The sequence below is a fragment of the Cebus imitator genome, unplaced genomic scaffold (genome assembly GCF_001604975.1).
Source record: "Cebus imitator isolate Cc_AM_T3 unplaced genomic scaffold, Cebus_imitator-1.0 Scaffold316, whole genome shotgun sequence".
In the NCBI taxonomy this organism is placed as follows: Eukaryota; Metazoa; Chordata; class Mammalia; order Primates; family Cebidae; genus Cebus; species Cebus imitator.
This window is the reverse complement of record NW_016107631.1, coordinates 2,212,077-2,227,306: the sequence shown is the minus strand read 5'-3', so window position 1 is coordinate 2,227,306 and position 15,230 is coordinate 2,212,077. Positions and strand designations below refer to the sequence as shown.

At 38.4% G+C, this 15,230-nt stretch overlaps 2 protein-coding genes across 4 annotated transcripts in view; both read right to left on the bottom strand.

The window, feature by feature from the left end:
- The window catches only part of ZNF841 (zinc finger protein 841), a 71,386-nt gene that overhangs the window by 35,107 nt on the left and 21,049 nt on the right, over nucleotides 1–15,230 (bottom strand). The window lies entirely within an intron of this gene.
- Nucleotides 5,980–15,230, bottom strand: part of ZNF616 (zinc finger protein 616) — a 30,375-nt gene continuing 21,124 nt past the window's right edge. Inside the window, 2 exon segments of the mRNA XM_037729727.1 lie at nucleotides 5,980–6,544; nucleotides 6,546–8,626. Of these exon segments, the coding sequence (XP_037585655.1) occupies nucleotides 6,377–6,544; nucleotides 6,546–8,626 (2,249 nt within the window). The 3' untranslated portion in view covers nucleotides 5,980–6,376.

Genomic DNA, 15,230 nt, shown 5'->3' with positions numbered 1-15,230 from the left:
AGAGTCACGAAATTTTTCTTTTGAGCTATTGATAGCATTTAACAATTGAGGAAATTTTACCCCTGTGATGAAAATGTGAAGTATATTCGTTTCTCTCTACCTGATTTCTCCAAAATTTGGAAATTATCTGTGAAATTATCTGTGGAAATTATCAATGTAATTATTGGCATAAGTGCCAGAAGAATGTTTTCTTTTGCAATAGGACACCACCAGAGAAACTGGTCATTTTACCAAGGCTTTAACTGGAGCAGAGTGCTAATAAAACTTGACATAGATCCAATAAAAAGCCTCTCAGTAAAACTGACCTCATACCTTGTGAACACAGTCCCTGTACAGGGTTCCTAACCTGTGGCAAGCAAAGAATGTCACTTTCTGACAGACCCAGGAGCCTCAAGTTATCTTGGGACCTCACAAGGGAAGGAATTTACCCATCTCATAGGTATTTGCTAGTACAAAGTCATGGCTGGGGTCTGTTTTAAAAAGTATTATCTGAGATTTCTTCCATGGAACAAAGTTTCATCAAAGCCAATTTAAAAATCCTATATGAAAAGTAAGTATTCTCACTGCACTTTATACATATAATCAGACCAAGTATAATAAATTTGTCTTATGCTGATTTGCTTTTAGTAAAAATGGGAAACTGAAGAAAGAAGAATTGTTTCAAAAACTACAGTACACCTGTGTTAGATTCTAGTCTTGCCTAATATTTTTCCATTTTTTATTATTTTCTAAAGTTTGGGCTCAATTCTCATTTTTCCTAGCTACAGGTCTCCAAAATGATGTTTTCAATTTTTCTCTTATTTTTCCTCATTGTTTCCATTTTTCCTAATTTGAAATCACTGAAAACTGAGCTACATTTTCTTAAAGCCCTGCAAACTGAAGCTAGAAGCTAGACAACATAAAATTCAGAAGAAAATAAAAGCAATCTATTTACATACATAAGGCACTTTCATACCTGCCTACACGCACTTCAGAGTAATATGGTCTATAACAGTTTTCCAGGATTGTTCTTTTTATGTTTGGGTTTTTTCCTCCCCTCTCCCCTCATTTTGTCTTTGTAGGCCTTGAGACTTGTCCCACCTTTCTGGGCCAAACCAATGTGCATCTAACATATTAACCAATGTCTCCAAAAGATGTATATAACCAAGCTCTGCCCTGACCACCTACATGTTGCCAGGAACTTGTGAAGCTGTGCTATGGGCACAAGCATCCCTAACTTTGGCAAAATAAACTTGCCAAATAGACTGAAAAAAAGAAGTAAACTTCGAAGAAAATAAAAATACCCGAAGGGAAAAACAGGGGGGGGTTACATGATAAAAATCTCAATTTGCAAAGGTGATTTGAGAATCATCAGTGTGTACGCATGAAAAAACAACTGCAAAACTAGGGAAGCACCAAGTGAAAGAAGAGAAAGAAATATACAAATCTAGGTGAAGCAAGAGGAATTTTTTTTTCTGAGTTGGAGTTTCACTCTTATTGCCCAGGTTGGAGTGCAATGGCGCAATCTTTGCTCCCTGCAACCTCTGCCTCCCAGGTTCAAGTGATTTCTCCTGCCTCAGCCTCCTGAGTAGCTGGGATTACAGGCGCGTGCCACCATGCACAGCTAATTTTTCTATTTTTAGTAGAGACGGGTTTTCGTCCTGTTGGCCAGGCTGGCCTTGAACTCTTGATCTCAGGTGATCTGCCTGCCTTGGCCTCCCAAATTGTTGGAATTACAGGCATGAGCCACCATGCCTGGCCACAAAGAGGATTTTTAGGGTAGTGAAAGTACACCATATGTTACCATAATGGTAAATACATGCCATTTTATGCTTCTCCAAACCCACACAATGTACAAGTGTGAGCCAAATATAAACTAGGGATGTTGGGTGATAATCCACCACTTTGGTGGAGGATGTTGATAACAGGGAAGGCTACGCATATGTCAGGGAAGGAGCTATATGGGAAATCTTTGTACCTTCCACTAAATTTTGCTGGGAACCAAAACCTGCTCTACAAAGTAAAGTATATCTTACAAAAAAACAACTGAATTAGAATACAGGTAAAAACATGAGGAGAAATTTCACTCAAGTAGATACACAAATAGGCAAAACAAGAAATTTTCCATATTACTGTCCATCAAGTCTCAGAACTTACAATGTTCTATTTCTATTTGATCCTGTCCTGCCTTCAGCAATCATTGAAAAGAAAAAGCCTTTACCAAACACTCCCAAATGTCTTTGTGGTGATGTTCTTTAGGAATTCATAACTTTCAGGAATTGGCAATGGGAACAAAGGTTTTCAGGAATATTCTTAGCCCACCAAGCATGCATTTTCATGATCAATATTGGTGAACTGACAAATTGCAGTTTTGTGCAAAGCTGCTATGTCACAATCACAAACTCACTTCTCCGAACAGGCTGACTCCCTCCTTCCAATACACTGGTACAGTCATTCCACCTTACCTGGAGTTTTGCTTTCCATGGTTTCAATTACCCTTGACAACTGTGGTCCAAACACATTAAATGAAATGTTCCCAAAACAAATACCTCAGAAATTTCAAACTGCACTTCTCAGTGATGTGATAAAATCTCACATTGTTCCAACCAGGACATAATCATTCTTTCATGCAGTGTAGCCAGAGAGAAAAACCTACCCATTACTCAGTTTCTTGTAGTCATCATAGTTAGTACATTCTTAGAGTATTATGGTGTTTTTGTTCAATTAACTCCTATTTTACTTAATAATGGCCCTAAAGCACCAAAGCTGTGATGCCTGCAACTTGAATATCTCAGAGAAGCTGTAAGCTAGACACAATAGCATGTATCTGTAATCTCAGGTAGTCCGGAGGTGGAGGTGGGAGGACCATTTTTTGAGGCTGCAATGTGCTAAGATCTCACCTGTGAATAACTGCTGCACTCCAGCCTGGGTGACGTAGAAAAACCCCCTAACAACAACCACCACCACCAAAAAAAAAAAAAAAAAAAAAAGAGAGAGAGAGAGAGAAAGCAAGAAAGTTGTAAAGTGCCTCGTTTCAGTTAAAAAGTGAAAGGTTATTGATTTAATAAGAAAAAACATTATATGAAGTGCTAAGATTTACCATAAATCTCCTGTACATGACTGCAAATAAAAATAATCAGTGCTTGCTTTGCTGTCATACCTCAAAACGTGACTGAAACTGTATATTTAAGGGTCAGTACTATCCAGTTTCAGGTACCCGATAGAGAACACTTGGAAGGCATCCCATGGGTTAAATGGGACTAAGGTATAGGTAAAAATCTATGTTGTTTGATTTCACCATAGAAAACAATTGTCACACATTATTTTAACCAGCAGAGTGTAATGGTGCAGTGTCTGCTAGAAAGTTCTTTAGTAAGGTAGGATAAATCTGTTGGTTAAAGGAGTCACTGAGTTATAAACAGAAATGATAACGTTTTGTTAATTGAACCATGAGACTTCTGATACATTCTGATTGCAACAGCAATAACATACAATAAATGTTTCAATGTGAATCTGACTCGTGAACATGCCATTCTGATTTTGATTACTCACCTCTCTGATAACTGCAGACTTCCACTTCCAAGAATAAGACTAATTTTAAATTTCTCTTTAAGATAAAACAGCTGACATTCAATGTAGATGACCACCATTTCCTTTGCATTATTTCTCCCACACAATCCATCTTCATTAAACTATCACTTGCCTCCCATTAATATCGTTAATATTCCATCAGTGTCCTCACTGGTATTTCAGACAGTTGGCTGTGCAATTATTTCCTGCAACCCAAAGTGGCACTCTACACCTGAATGGACACCCTGAACACAAGCAAAATTTATGTCATAATTTACATTATTCTCCCAATTACTCCATGCTGTGTAACTCACATGACACTGAATTTTAAAATTCAATGGTCTTAATCTTCAGGCAGCATGGAAATGAAGGAACCACACCAAATGAAGTAGCCCCTCTTTCTTGATGGTTCATTCCCAGAGACCACAATGAAGGATATGTAAGGAAGGTGACAGACTTCAAACTTTAGGATAAAGGTCATAGTCTAGTAGCTGCTTTAAGAATGTCCCACTGGGCACGATGGCACAAACCTGTAATCCCAGCACTTTGGGAGGCCAAAGCAGGCGGGTCTCGAGGTCAAGAGATCGAGAACATCCTGGTCAACATGGTGAAATCCTGTCTCTAGAAAAACATACATAAGTTAGGCAGGCAGGGTGGTATGACTGTAACCCCAGCTAGTTGGGAGGCTGAGGCACAAACTCCTTCAACCCAAGATGTAAAGGATGGAGTGAGGTGAATTGGTGCCACTACCCTATAGCATGGGTAACAGAGCAAGACTCTGTCACAAAAGAAAAAAACAGAGACCTCCTTTTGTGTTGGGTATGGTGGCTCACGCCTATAATTCTGGCACTTTGGGAGGCCGAGGTGGGTGGATCACCTGAAGTTGGCAGTTCGAGACAAGCCTGGCCAGCATGGTGACACCTTATCTCTACTAAAAATAAAGAAATTAGCCAGGTGTGGTGGCAGTCACCTGTAATCCCAGCTACTTGGGAAATTGAGGCAGGAGAATCGCTTGAACCCAGGAGGCGGATGTTGCAGTGACCCAAGATCATGTCATTGCACTCCAGCCTAGGCAACAGAGCGAGACTCCTTGTCAAAAGACAAACAACAACAACAAAACAACAAAAACCCCTCAAATTTAATACAATATTGTATAAACTGAATGAGCCATTTCCACACATGCACTTGTTCCTTTAAAATACACATTGTCCTGAGTTTTAATGAATTTTGTCTTGCAGTTATTCTGTCATTAATATTCCAGGTCAATCTTGGAGAAGTAGATTTGGTTATCCGATAATATGATTTCAAAGACATGTAGTCTGTCAAGTGGTTGAAATTTCTACCACATTGATTACATTTCCAAGGTTTCTCTCAAGTAAGAATAATTTGGTAAAGCCTGAAGACACACTACTGCTTAAAGGCCCTTTCATGTTCAGCACATTTGTAGGATGCTTCTCCTCTATATGCTCAATCAAACTACAAAGACATGGGCATTTGTTTTGTCTCACTTTAAGTTCTGGGGTACAGGTGCACAATTTGCAGGTTTGTTACACAGGAAAACATGTGCCATTGCGGTTTGCGGCACCTACCAACCCATGACCTAGGTATCAAGGCAAAAATGCATTAGCTATGTTTTCTGATGTTCCCCTTCCCCAACCCCCAACTCCCATTGGCAGGCCCCAGTGTGTTGCTCCCCTCCCTGGGCCCACGTATTCCCATTGTTCATCTTCCACTTAGTGAGAACATATGGTGTTTGGTTTTCTGTTCCTGTGTTAGTTTCCTGGGGATAATGGTTTCCAGCTCCATCCATTCAATGGGCATGATCTCATTCCTTTCTATGGCTGCATAGTATCCCATGGTGTACATGTACCACATTTTCTTTATCCAGTCTATCACCAATAGGCAATTTGGTTGATTCCAGGCTTTTGAACATTTGATTTTTTAAAAAGCCTTACCACCTTTATTAATCTGTAAGGCTGCCCTCTAGTATGAATACTCTGTTTCCATTTTGATGTTCACGTAAAAGCCTTAGCATGCATATTATATTTCTTTGGTTTCTCTCAAAGATGGATATTCGGATGTCTAGTGAGTTCTGATGCCTGGGGAAAGCCTCTGACACATACATTTATATGATTTCCTTTCAGTATAAACTCTCTTATGACAAGTAGTGATTGAACTCTAGTAAATGTTTTCCCACCCTCATTTTATTGGTACATCTATGTCCTTTGAATTATCTATAGATTCATAAGTTTTGGCTTTTGGGAATTCTTGCCACACATATTATACTTCTGTGATTTATCTCCAGGATGTATATTCCTACACCTAGTGAGTAGTGAACACTAGCTTACAACATAGGTATATTCACTGCATGTGTAAAGGCGTTAGTTCACAATTGCATTGTTAGAAAAAAATACCTGAGGTTGACCAATGTATAAAGAAAAGAGGTTTAATTGGCTCACACTTCTGCAGGCTTAACAGGAAACAAAATGCTGGCATCTGATCACCCTCTAGGGAAGCCTCAGGAAGGTTAAAATCATGGTGGAAGGCAAAGAGGGTGTAGGTATTTCACATTGTGAGAATGAGAGCAAGCAACAGGGAAGTGCTGTACACTATTAAATACACAGACCTCAAGAGAAGTCACTACTGCCAGGACACAACCAAGAGGATGATGCTAAATCTTGAGATCCAATGATGATGCTGAATCTTTCTTAACTGGAGAAATCCACCTCCATGATCCAGTCACCTCCCAATGGACCCCACCTCCAATACTGGAGATTACAATTCCACATGAGATTTCAAAAAAGGGATACATATACAAGCTATATTATTAAGTATGAATTATTCGGCGATTCCAGAAGCTAGGACAATGTCTAAGGCTTGTCATATTGAGTTTAGTTGTAAGATTCTCTCCAGTATGTCTTATTTGATGTTTAGTGAGGCCTGAGCAACAAATAATGGGTTTCCCACACTCATTACATTTATAAGGTTTTTTTGCCAGAATGAATTCTTTGGTGTTTGTTGAGGGAAAACAACCGTCCAAAGGCCTTGCCACATTCAGTACATTTGTATCTTTTCTCTCCAGTGTGGATTCTCTGGTGACTTACAAGATGTGAACTATGCCTGAATCCCTTGCCACACACATCACATTTATATGGTTTCTTTCCTGCATGAATTATCTGATGTGCAGTGAGGTTTGAGCTCTGTTTAAAGGTTTTTCCACACTCATTACATTTGTAGGGTCTGTCTCCAGTATGAACTGTCTCATGAAGTCTAAGATGGACACGTTGACTAAAGGAATTTCCACACTGATTACATTTGTAAGGTTTCTCTCCTGTATGAATTCTCTGATGTCTATTGAGTGTTGAGCCCTGATTAAAGGATTTGCCACATTCATTGCATTTGTAAGGTTTCTCTCCAGTATGAACTCTCCGATGCCCTAGAAGATGTGAGTATTGACTGTAGACCTTGCCACATTCATTGCATTTGTAGGGCTTCTCTCCGCTATGAATTCTCTTATGGACTGTAAGACGTGAACACTGACTGAAGACTTTGCCACATTCTTTGCATTTGTAAGGTTTCTCTCCAGTATGAATTCGCCGATGCTTTGCAAAAGCTGAACAGTCACTGAAGACCTTGCCACATTCTTTACATTTATAAGGTTTCTCTCCAGTATGAATTCTCCGATGCACTGAAAGACGTGAATGCAGGCTGAAGACCTTGCCACACTCATTGCATTTGTAAGGTTTCTCTCCAGTATGAATTCTCTGATGTGCTGCAAGACGTGAATATATGCTGAAAACTTTGCCACATTCATTGCATTTGTAAGCTTTCTCTCCAGTATGAATTTTCCAATGCACTACAAGATGTGAATGCTTACTGTAGACCTTACCACATTTATTGCATTTGTAAGGTTTCTGTCCAGTATGACTTCTCTGATGCATTGCCAGACTTGAACGTTTACTGAACACCTTGCCACATTCATTGCATTTGCAAGGTTTCTCTACAGTATGGATTCTCCGATGCACTGCAAGACTTGCACATTTACTGAAGACCTTGCCACATTCATTGCATTTGTATTGTTTCTCTCCATTGTGGATTCTCCGGTGACATACAAGATTCGATCTATGTCTGAATGCCTTGCCACATACATCACATTTATGTGGTTTCCCTCCTGCATGGATTACCTGATGTACAGTGAGGTTTGAGCTCCGTTTAAAGGTTTTGCCACACTCATTACATTTGAAGGGTCTCTCACCAGTATGAACTGTCTGATGAAGTCTAAGATGGACACGTTGACTAAAAGATTTCTCACACATATTACATTTGTAAGGCTTTTCACCAGTATGAATTCTCCGATGAACTGCAAGGTGGGAACTTTTACTAAAGGACTTGCCACATTCATTACATATGTAGGGTTTTTGTCCAGTGTGACTCCTTTGGTGTCTTACAAAATATGATTTTTTTCTGAAGATCTTGCCACATACATCACATTGACATGGTTTCCCTTTTGTATGGACTACCTGATGTACTGTTACTAGTGAGGCCCGACAAAAGGCTTTGCCACACTCCTTGCATTTGTAAGGTTTCTCTGTAGTATGCATCATCTGATGAGTACTAAGACTGGAAGACTCTCCAAACGTTTTGCCACATTCATTACACACATAAGATTTTCCCCTAATGTGTGGAGAAACTAAACAACCATTATTACTTGTCTTCGCCATTTGATCACATTCATAATTTCTCCCCTCAGTTTGGACTTTCTGAAGTTCAGCCAGGTGTGACTGAAAGCTTGCTGTAAGCTGGTTTTCAGTATGCTTGTTTTCTACATCCCCTTGACTATGTTGAGCTCTGTTACCAGCAACATTGTTTTCATGGGGCACTGGCACTTCTTGATAATTTCTTTCACCATCTTTCCATTGAAACTCAAGGCCATGTAGATTTTTCTGTATTTCCCTGAAGTATAAATTTTCAAGATTGTAGCTTTGATGTCTTTCCAGTGTCACTGTTTGGAATCTTTCTCTTATATTACTGTTCTCTGTTGGTGGTAATTCCTTGATCATACATTTAGGAGAGATACCTGCAAAATATAATGAACATGGGTTTTTTTCAATAACTATTATTGATAAATATTTTATAATGGAACCATACTACACTAAACATAATGTAGACAGGTGTGAAAGTTCTCTACCATGATCTTTTATTTTTAGAAATACAAAACGAATAGAATTCTATAGTAAAGAAAGGGTGACAACATGTAAATCAAATTTTAGGAAAGCCTAGTTTCAAACATCCTACGACCAAAGACTCATGCTGTGCAAACATATATTAGCACTAAAAGAAGTATTTTGCAACCAATAACAGCAAATTACACACCAACTGGCAGTAAACATATGGCTCTCTCAGAACAGAAAAGAATAAAAGTTATATATATTTAATTCATATTTACTGTGTACAAACAAATGCCAAACTACAGCAAGATATAGTATAATGGTAAATGTTAACAAGTTTAATTAATTAATAATCATATGAATTAATAAATAAAACTTCTAATAACCCATGATAAAACCAGCAGGTAAGTAAAATATAATATACAATATATTTATAATTCCATGCTACAAATTTATATAGTGCATATTTAAATTTGCATCATATGTAAATATACAAAATTTATAGTAGGGAATTCTAAACAATTCTCCCTTTATAATAAGCAAGAACATATGTTCTAAAGAAAGCATAAGTAGAAAATATGTTGAGAACACTAACTTTTCTTTTGTATTTACAATTTTTTTTTTTAATTTTACTTGAAGTTATCAGGTACATGTGCAGATCTTGCAGGATTATACACATGCCATGGTGGTTTGCTGCCTCCATTCACCTGCTACCTACATTAGGTATTTCTCCCAATGTTATCCCTCCACAATCTCCCCAGCCCCCATTCTCCCTCCCCTAGCCTCCCACCCTCCAAGAGACCACAGCGTGTGATGTTCACCTGCCTGTGTCCTTCTGTTCTCATTGTTCAACACCCACTTATGAGTGATAACATGTGGTGTTTGGTATTCTGATCTTGTGTCAGTGTGCTGAGAATGATGGTTTCCAGATTAATCAATGTCCCTGCAAAGGACATGAACTCATCCTTCTTTTATGGCTACACAGTATTCCCTGGTACATATGTGCCACATTTTCTTTATGCAGTCTATCTTTGATAGGCATTTGGGTTGGTTCCAAGTCTTTTCTATTGTAAACAGTGCTACAATGAACATACGTGTGCATGTGTCTTTATAAAATACTGATTTATAATCCTTTGGGTAAATACCCAGTAATGGGATTCCTGGTTCAAATGGTATTTCCAGTTCTAGATCCTTGAGGAATTGCCACACTGTCTTCCACAATGGTAGAACTAATTTACACTACCACCAACAGTGTAAAAGTGTTCCTATTTCGTCACATCCTCTTCAGCATCTGTTGTCTCCAGATTTTGTTTTCTATTTTCTTTTTTTAATTGTACTTTAGGTTCTGGGGTACATGTGTAGATCAGGCAGGATTGTTGCATAGGTATATACATGGCAAGGTGGTTTGCTGCCTCCATCCCCCTGTCACCTATATCTGGCATTTCTCCCCATGTTATCTCTCCCCAATCTCCCCATCCCCCACTGCCCCTCCCCTAGCCACCCCCAACAGACCCCAGTGTTTGAGGTTTCCCTTGCTATGTCCATGTTTTCTCACTGTTCAACACCCGCCTATGAGTTAGAAATGCAATGTTTGATTTTCAGTTCTTGTGTTAGCTTGCTGAGAATGATGGTTTCCAGATGCATCCATGTCCCTAAAAAGGGCACAAACTCATCGTTTTTTATGGCTGCATAGTATTCCATGGTGTAATGTGCAACATTTTCCTTTTCGAGTCTATCATCGATGGGCATTTGGGTTGGTTCCAGGTGTTTGCTATTGTAAACAGTGTCGCAATGAACACACGTGTGCATGTGTCTTTATAACAGAATGATTTATAATCCTTTGGGTATATACCAAGTAATGGGATTATTGGGTCAAATGGAATTTCTATTTACAGATCCTTGAGGAATCACCATATTGTCTTCCACAATGGTTGAACTAATTTACACAACCACCAACAGTGTAAAGCGTTCCTATTTCTCCACATCCTCTCCAGCATCTGGTATCTCCAGATTTTTTTAATGATCGCCATTATAACTGGCATGAGATGGTATCTCAATGTGGTTTTGGTTTGCATTTCTCTAATGACCAGTGATGATGAACATTGTTTCATTTCTTTGTTGGCCTCATAATTGTCTTCTTTTGAAAAGTGTCTGTTCATATCTTTTACCCACTTTTTGATGGGGTTGTTTTTTTCTTGTATATTTGTTTTAGTTCTTTGTAGATCCTGGATATTAGCCCTTCGTCAGATGGGTACATTGCAAACATTGTTTCCTATTCTGTTCATTGCCAGTTCATTCTAATGATTGTTTCTTTTGCTGTGCAGAAGCTCTGGAGTTTAATTAGATCCCATTTGTCTATTTTGGCTTGTGTTGCCATTGCTTTTGGTATTTCAGTCATGAAGTCTTGCCTATGCTAATGTCCTCAATGGTATTGCCTAGGTTTTCTTCTCGGGTTTTTATGGTGTTAGGTCTTATGTTTAAATCATTAATCCACCTGGAGTTAATTTCGGTATAAGGTATAAGGAAGGGGTCCAGTTTCAGCTTTCTGCACATGGCTGGCCAGTTTTCCCAATACCATTTATTAAACAGGGAATCCTTTCCCCATTGCTTTTGTCTGGTTTGTCAAACATCTGATGGCTACAGATGTGTGGCGTTACTTCCGAGGCCTCTGTTCTGTTCCATTGGTCAATATCTCTGTTTTGGTACAAGTACCATGCTGTTTTGATTACTGTAGCCTTATAGTATAGGTTGAAGTCAGGTAGCATGATGCCTCCAGCTTTGTTCTTTTTGCTTAGGATTGTTTTGGCTATGTGGGCTCTTAATTGGTTCCATATGAAGTTTAAGGCGGTTTTTCCCAGTTCTGAGAAGGGGGACAATGGTACTTTGAGGGGCATAGCATTGAATCTACAAATTACTTTGGGCACTATGGCCATTTTCACGATATTGATTCTTCCTAACCATGAGCATGGAATGTTTTTCCATCTGTTTGTGTCCTCTCTTATTTCCTTGAGCAGTGGTTTGTAGTTCTCCTTGAAGAGATCCTTTGCATAATTTGTTAGTTGTATTCCCAGGTATTTTATTCTCTGTGTTGCAATTCTCAATGGGAGTTCAGTCGTCATCTGGCTGTTTGTCTGTTATTGGTGTATAGGAATGCTTGTAATTTTTGCACATTGATTTTGTATCCTGAGTCTTTGCTGAAGTTGCTTATCAGCTTAAGAAGATTTTGGGCTGAGACAATGGGGTCTTCTAAATATACAATCATGTCATCTGCAAATAGAGACAATTTGACTTCCTCCTTTCCTATTTGAATGCCCTTTATTTCTTTTTCTTGCCTGATTGCTCTGGCTAGAAATTCTAATACTATGTTGAACAGCAGTGGTGAGAGAGGGCATCCTTGTCTGGTGCCACATTTCAAGGGGAATGCTTCCAGTTTTTGCCCATTCAGTATGATATTGGCTGTGGGTTTGTCATAAATAGCTTTTATTATTTTGAGATATGTTCCATCGATACGTAGTTTAACAGTTTTTAGCATAAAGGGCTGTTGAATTTTGTTGAAGGCCTTCTTTGCATATATTTAGATAATGATGTGGTTTTTGTCTTTGGTTCTGTTTATGTGATGGATTACGTTTATAGATTTGTATATGTTGAACCAGCCTTGCATCCCCAGGATAAAGCCTACTTGAACGTGCTGGATAAACTTTTTGATGTGCTGACACTCGGTCTGCCAGTATTTTATTCGAGATTTGTGCATCGATGTTCATGAATATTGGCCTGAAATTTTCTTTTTTAGTTGTATCTCTGCCAGGTTTTGGTATCAGGATGATGTTGGTCTCATAAAATGAGTTAGGGAGGATTTCCTCTTTTTGTATTGTTTGGAATAATTTCAGAAGGAATGGCACCAGCTCCTCTTTGTATGTCTGGTAGAATTCGGCTGGGAACCCATCTAGACCTGGCCTTTTTTTGGTTGGTGGGTGATTAATTGCTGCCTCTACTTCAGACCTTGTTATTGGTCTATTCAGGGATTCCACTTCTTCCTGGTTTAGTCTTGGGAGGTTGTGTGTGTCCAAGTATTTAACCATTTCTTCTAGATTTACTGGTTTATGTGCATAGAGTTGTTTGTGGTAATCCTGATGGTAATGTATATTTCTGTGGGATCGGTGGTGATATCCCCTTTATCATTTTTTATTGCATCTATTCGATTCTTCTTTCTTTTCTTTTTTATTCGTCTGGCTAGAAGTCTGTTTTGTTGATCTTTTCAAAAAGCCAGCTCCTGGATTTATTGGTTTTTGAAAGGTTTTCTGTGTCTCTATCTCCTTCAGTTCTGCTCTGATCTTAGTTATTTCTTGTCTTCTGCTAGCTTTTGTATTTGTACAGAAGAAGAAACCCTAGCAAAATAGGCAAAGATTAGTCTGAGAAAACTAAGAAAGCAGGAAACTATTGTCAAGGTTTAAATACATGTTAATGGAGACACAGTATATATGGAAGTAATCAGTGATATCAAAAACATAACATGGAAGCAGGCCTGTAAAGCAGTCCCTTTTGTATGTGATTGAAGTTAAACTGTTATGAGTTTAAAAAAAGAGGTTATAAATCTAAAGTATTTTCTGTAATTGCAATGGTAACCACAAAGAACGTATAGAAGACAATACACAATGGAAATAAAAGTATGTCAGGACAAAAGAATCAAATAAATAAACACAAAGGCAGTAACAGAAATGAAGAACAAAATAATCTAAAGGAGACACAGTAAACATTTAGCAAAATGGCAACGATGAGTCCTTCTCCATCAGTAATTACATTAATGTAATTATGTACATTACATTAATGTGTAATTACATTGTGGCTTAAACTCCACAATCAGAAAACGCTGACTAGCAGAATGAATTTTACAAACAGGCTCCAACTACATGCTATCCACAAAAGATTCATATTTATTTGAAGGACACACATAGGCTGAATTCAAAGAATAAGAAAAGATATCCATCCCCCTTTTTTTTCCTTTTTTTTGAGACAGAGTTTCGCTCTTGTTGCCCAGGCTGGAGTGCAATGGTGCGATCTCGGCTTACTGTAACCTCCATCTCCCTGGTTCAAGCAACTCTCCTGCCTCAGCCTCCCAAGTAGCTGGGATTATAGGCATGCATCACCATGCCTGGCTAATTTTGTATTTTTAGTAGAGACAGGGTTTCTCCATGTTGGTCAGGCTGGTCTTGAACTTCCGACCTCAGGTGATCTGCCCGCCTTAGCCTCCCAAAGTGCTGGGGACTACAGGCATGAGCCACTGCACCCGGCAAAGATACCCCTTATAAATGATAACAGAAAGATATCAGAGGTGGCTAAATTGGTATCAGTCAAAATAGAGTTTATGTCAAAACTGGTACAAGAGACAAAGAAGGGCATTATGTAACAAAGGGTTAATTCATTAGGAAGATATACCAATTACAGTTATATGTCCCAAGATTAGAGATCCTTAATATACGAAGCAAGAGAAACTAACTAAAAAGAGAAAAGTTCCACAGTAATAATAAAAGACTTCCACGGACCACTTTTATAAATAGGACAATCAGACAGGAAAAAAGTAAGTAACTAGACAACCTAAACTATACATCAAATTGGACCTAATCTATATATACAGAACTCATCACCCAAAAACAGCACAAAACAAATTTCTCATAACTACATGAAACATTCTTCAAAAGAAATATCTAAAAAGAAAACTTGTGAACATTTTTTTTTTTTTGAGGCCCTTCCTCTGTCACCCAACCTGGAATGCAGTGGCACAATCTTGGCTCACTGCAACCTTCAGCTCCCAGGTTCAAGCGATTCTCCTGACACAGCCTCCTGGGTAGCTGGGACTACAGGCAGGCGCAACCATGCCCAGCTAAGTTCTGTATTTTTAGTAGAGATGGGGTTCCACCATGTTGGCCAGCCTGGTCTCGAACTCCTGAACTTGTTTAACACTTTTTAAAGACTAAAGTCATAAAGTATAATTTATCCCATCATAAATATATTATGATATTTTGTCATAATAAAATAAAACTAAAGATCAACAGCAGAAAAAAAATCATAATATCAACAAATACATGGAAACAACATACTCCTAAACAGCCAGTATGTCAAACTGGAAATCTCAAGGGAAATGATAATATATCTCAAAACAAAGGAAAATGAAAATAGAACATACCAAAACTTATGTATGCAGAGAAAACACTGCTAAGACTGAAAATTGTTAGCTATAAATGCTTCTGTTAAAATAGAAGATCTCCAATGGAACAGAATAGAGAACCAAGAAATATAGCCATGTGCCTACAACCAAATGATCTTGACAAAGTCAACAAAAACAATTGAGAAAAGACATATTATTCAATGACGGATGCTGGAAAAACTGGCTAGTCACATATCCAAGAATGAAACTGGACCTCTATCTCTCATTATACACAAAAACTAATTCAAGATAAATATAGACTTAAATTAAGACCTCGGGTTACAAAAATCCTAGAAGAAAACATTTCTGGA